At 42.5% G+C, this 5,092-nt stretch overlaps 1 protein-coding gene across 1 annotated transcript in view; it reads left to right on the top strand.

Moving 5' to 3' along the window:
- ZMYND12 (zinc finger, MYND-type containing 12) overlaps positions 1-5,092 on the top strand; it is a 58,747-nt gene that overhangs the window by 47,130 nt on the left and 6,525 nt on the right. Inside the window, exons 4-6 of the mRNA XM_006839827.1 lie at positions 305-474; positions 2,426-2,548; positions 3,901-4,012. Coding sequence (XP_006839890.1) covers positions 305-474; positions 2,426-2,548; positions 3,901-4,012 — 405 coding nt within the window. The remainder of the gene's footprint in view (positions 1-304; positions 475-2,425; positions 2,549-3,900; positions 4,013-5,092) is intronic.

Below are 5,092 nucleotides of genomic sequence, written 5' to 3'. Positions count from 1 at the left end.
TTGCTATAAAACATCTACCTTTACATTCCAACTCTCACAATCAGTCCTGATAACATTTCATTCCTTTATAAGGCCATTTAATGTTCCATTGTAAGCATATACCACATTTTGTTTATCGATACATCAGTTGATGACCATTTTGATTGTTTCCACTTTTGGGTAATTATGAATAATGCTGCTGTGAGTATACATTAATAAGTTTTGTGTATCAACAAATAAATGAGTAAATGCATGAAGACCTACCTATGTAGCATCTTGGGTCCTCTGGCTAGCATATGAATTTTAACGTACTTCCTTTGGGCAGGTCTGGGTCGAATCATCCAAGCTGAGGAATATCTGTCGCAAGCCCAGTGGACAGTCCTCAAATCAACCGAGTGCTGCAATGCCACCCATTCTTTATTACATCGGAACCTGGGACTTCTCTGTATGGCTAAGAAAAACTATGAAGAAGCCCGTTATCATCTGGCCAATGACGTAAAAATGCTAAATCTTAATGAGAACGACTGTTTAATTTTGTTGTTGTTGTTGTTGTTTTACTGAGCATTTCTCTAAAACTCTTGTTTGTAATTGACTATGTTGGGGGGGGAGGGGAGGCATTAGCAAGAACACAATTCTAACAACCTAAGTTGGAGCTTTTCCCTTTTCCTGGCTGCGTGGCCTTGGCATCACTTCCCAGAGCTTCATTTGCTCTGAGGATAATAAGGGAGGCAGAGCAGTGCACTGACTACATGAAAGCCTTTGCTTCAAGGACAGCCCTATTGTTTCACTAACCACGCAGCCTTGGGCACATGATTTAACCTCTCCACTGAGCCTTCTTTCATCACTTGTCATCACCAGAAACAGAAATAATAAAGTAGTCTTTGCCTCATTAGGTCATTGCAAAGGTTAACAACAGGACAATATGCGTACAGCACTTTGCCTTGTATTTTTATAAGTAACATCAGTACCTACTCCAGACAATGGCCAGTTTGAATCGCAAGGTCGGTAGTTCAAGCTTACCAGCCACTCCTCTGCAACCCTTTACAGGGTCGCTATGAATCAGAACCTACTCAGCAGCACTTAACAACAACAGTGTATATAAAAATGCTTTATAAACTGTAAAACTCTGTACAAATGTTACATAGATGATGAGGTTATGATTGGGCTGTTCTTCCAAAATTGATGAGGTTTCTGTTAGGATTTCAATATTGGCACCAGAGAGTAGGTGTTCCCGAGCCTGAAGTCTGGATTAGGTTAAAAGGTAAAGCTTCCATGCCGGTCAATTCTCTGTTCAACCTTTTCACTGGCCAACTCTCCCTCCCTCTGCATGCCTGACAATGCACAATGCCCATAAAGTCACAGATATATTCACATGCTGGTTCTTCTCTATATTCTCTTGCCCCAAATCCATTCTCTGCCCTGCTGTGGACCCTAGGAGCTGACCTCTATGAACTACACAACCTGGACTCTCCTGAGTTTGGAGAGCAGGAGACATGTCCGCAGAGTGAAGATTGGGAAGAGAGAAAGATCGAAGTATTTATTCTCTCTTCTCCCTTCCAACCCCACTCCAGTTTTGGCAATGACAGCGTTCCTCCATGGTTACAACTCATGTCAGATGGCCCACTTTCACAGTTATATCTCTTGCTGGTCCCTGGCCACCCTATTTTCTTCCCTTATCCTTTTTGGAGTGGGGTTGACAATAGTTTCCTATTGTTCATCGTTCTTAGCTGCTGTGAACATTTTCATACAAGTCTTTGTGTGGACCCATGTTTTCATTTCTCAGGCAGGTACCTAGCAGTGGGATCCCTGAATTGTATAGAACCATGTAATGTTTCACTCTGTTGTACATTAGGTTCACTATGAGTTGGAAGTGACTCCTCAGCACCTAACAACAACAACAACATGTTAACTCTATGTTTTGAGAACCTGTAATTCCAGGTTGTCCACATCATTATGAATACTTTCTATCTTCCATCATTTTTATTCTGGCCACCCTGGACGGTGTGAAGTGATAGTCTCATTGTAGTTTTATTTTACAGTTCCCTAATGACCAACAATAAGGAGCTGTGGTAGCGTAGTGGTTATGAGTTGGGCTGCTAACCTCAAGGTCAACAGTTCGAAACTACCAGCTGTTTGTTCCATAGGAGAAAGATGAGGCTTTCTGCTCCTGTAAGGATTTGCAGCCTCAGAAACCCTGTGCAGGGTCACTATGAGTTAGAACTGACTCCACGATACTTAACAACAACAACAATGACCAACAATATTTTACATCTTTTCATGTGCTTGTTCACCATTTGTATATCTTCATTGGAGAAATATCTGTTCAGATCCTTTGCTCTTTATTATTGAGTTATAAAAGTTCTGTATATATTCTAGTTACAAGTCTTTATCAGATATGTGATTTTTCAAAAGGAACTCCAGCACTCTCCTTCTTCCTCCTGCTCAGATATATTTTGCCAGTAGCGCGTTTGGAACAGAGAACATCAGGACCTCAGGAGGCTACTTCCAATTGGCTAATATCTTTCATAGCCTTAACAAGTTGGACCTGGCAGACACACTGTATACCAAGGTGAGTGGGGAAGGTGGGAGCTGAACTTTGAGATTTAGGCCTGGTACCTTGCAACTCATGTCAAACCATTCATGAATGAATTGAGGCACAGAGGGAGGTAGTGACTTGCCCACAGTCATAGAGCTGATCTATGACATGCTTCATTCCTTTGTCTCACCACTACCAAAATAGATTAGTCTTAAGCATCCATATTGCTGTTGTTGCTAAGTGCCATCGAGTCGGTTCTGACTCATAGCAACCCTATATAGAGTTTCTGAAGAGCAGCTGGTGAATTTCAACCGCTGACCTTGTGGTTCAAACTGACCTTGCGGTCCAGTGCTTTATCCTACAGCGCCACACCAGGACTCTGGACTCCATGTAGTGATTACCAAATAATGAATCACCGAAAAACAAACTTCTCCAAACAGATTGCCAAATGAATGGTCATATCCATAGCAGCACACTAATGATGACATATTGGGGTATGTTGGGGAAGGAGAGCTTTTTAAGAGAAATTCACTGTTGAAAAGTCTTGTGAAGGGATCAAAGAATATGAGAATAATTTAAATTTTTCATCTTTGCATGTAAAAGATTGAAAACTTTCTCCAACATGTTAAAATGTCACTTATGTTTGTATAGTACCAGTCATTTATCAGGAAGTCACTTAGCAAGTGGCCGTTTCTGTGTGTGATTCAGGTCCTCCTGCTGTCACTGCGGGGTCCTGATTTGGACCCAGTGTTCAGGGAGAGGTAGTATGGTGTAACTGAAAAACAAGCAGATCTGAGTTTACGTCCTGGCTGTACTACTTACCACTTCTTACCGGAAGTCAAGGGTAATCTTAACTCCTCTGAGGACTTAATTTACTTTTCTGCAAAATGGGTATCATAAGCATAATTACCTCAGTGCAGATGTTGTAAGACTGTGGTTGTTGTGTGCTTGGAAAGGTTGAGCATGTATGCTCTCAGCAATTGGTTTGTTGTTGTTAAGTGTCGTCAAGTCGGTTCCGACCCATAGTGATCTTGTATAGTGTTTCCAAGGAGTGACTGGTGCGCTTGAACTGCTGACCTTGCGATTCACATGACTTTGCAGTCCAGTGCACTAACCCATGGCGCCACACAGGTAGTCATTGTTCTTTAAGCTGTCAGGATGCCTCCAGCTCTACCTGGCACATGCATTTTGCAGCCCATTGCTTGTCACACTCACTTTGGCCAAATTTGTTTGGGTTCCAAAGGCTCCCTCTGTCTCCAGGACCAATTAGAGAGGGAGTCTCCAAACTCTTGGGGAACTGGCCAGGAGCACTGCTCTTTCCACTTGACTGGTCCAATGACCAAGAACTGGTCTGCTTGTCTGATTGTCATCTCCTTTCCCAACAGGTCACTGAGATCTGGCATAAATATCTGAATAATCACTACCAAGTCCTGGCACAGTCTCGCCTCCAAAAGATAGATTTACTGGGCAAACAGTTTGAGAATGACACTGGCCTGGGTAAGTGGCAGCTCTCCCTAGGAAGCAGAGCAGTGACTCCATCCCATCTAGCACAAAGGCCTTACGCCTAAGAAGGAGGGCAGCTGGTCCTGTCACAAAAGGTGACAGTGCCATCCTCTGGGACATGGGGATCAAAGAGACTTGACCAGTGTTGAGCAGAATTCAGATCTCCAGCATCAGAAACATCCTTTCACTGTGTCTGTAAGGGAAAGATTTGGAAAAGAAAAGGAGCTCCCTGTGACTTCTGCAGAGTAGCTGTAGGATGAACACTGGACTGCTAACCACATGGTTGGCAGTTCAAGCCCACCAGCTACTCTATGGGAGAAAGAGGAGACTTTGTGCTCCTGTAAAGTCAGAATTGACTTGATGGCAGCAGGTTTGGTTTGGGTTTTATCCACTACTCAGATCACCAGGTCGTATAAGACAAGGCATATGTTCTAAACAGACATGCCGTGTAGTTAGTGAGACAAAACCGATGTGCAGTAACAAAAGAAATTTTCTAAGAGTCCAAACTATATTGCAAGGTGAACCCTAGAATGAAGAAGACAGTTGGGTGACATTGAAGAAGGAAGACTTCTTGAAGGAAAGAGTATTTTAAACTAAGGTTTAACAAAGAATGATTTTATTGATGTGTCTCCCATAATAAAAGTGGTTCATATTAAAGCAGAAAACCTGTAAATGAATGAAATGCAAGGGAATTCTTTCCACCCACAGATATCCAAAGACAGTCAACTTTAGCATTATGGTATATGTTGTTTTTACCGCGCCCCCCCCCCCCCAATCTTAAAACCAAACCAACTCAGTTGCCATAGAGTCAATTCTGACCCATAGTGACCCTACAGGACAAAGGAGACTATCCTATAGGGCTTCCAAGGCTATAAATCTTTAAGGAAGTCGACTACCATATTTTTTTCTAGCAGAGCAGCTGATAGGTTCAAATTGAGGATGAGCACTATTCCCCAGGACTCCTTTCTTCAAGCTTATTATTTACATATTGTTGTTGTTTTTAAGTACCCTTTATAGGGTTTTCAAGGAGCGAATGGTGGATTTGAACCACCTACCTTGAGGTTCCTGACCCAA

This window comes from Chrysochloris asiatica, unplaced genomic scaffold, assembly GCF_000296735.1.
Source record: "Chrysochloris asiatica unplaced genomic scaffold, ChrAsi1.0 scaffold00026, whole genome shotgun sequence".
In the NCBI taxonomy this organism is placed as follows: Eukaryota; Metazoa; Chordata; class Mammalia; order Afrosoricida; family Chrysochloridae; genus Chrysochloris; species Chrysochloris asiatica.
This window is presented reverse-complemented; position numbering and strand designations above follow the sequence as displayed.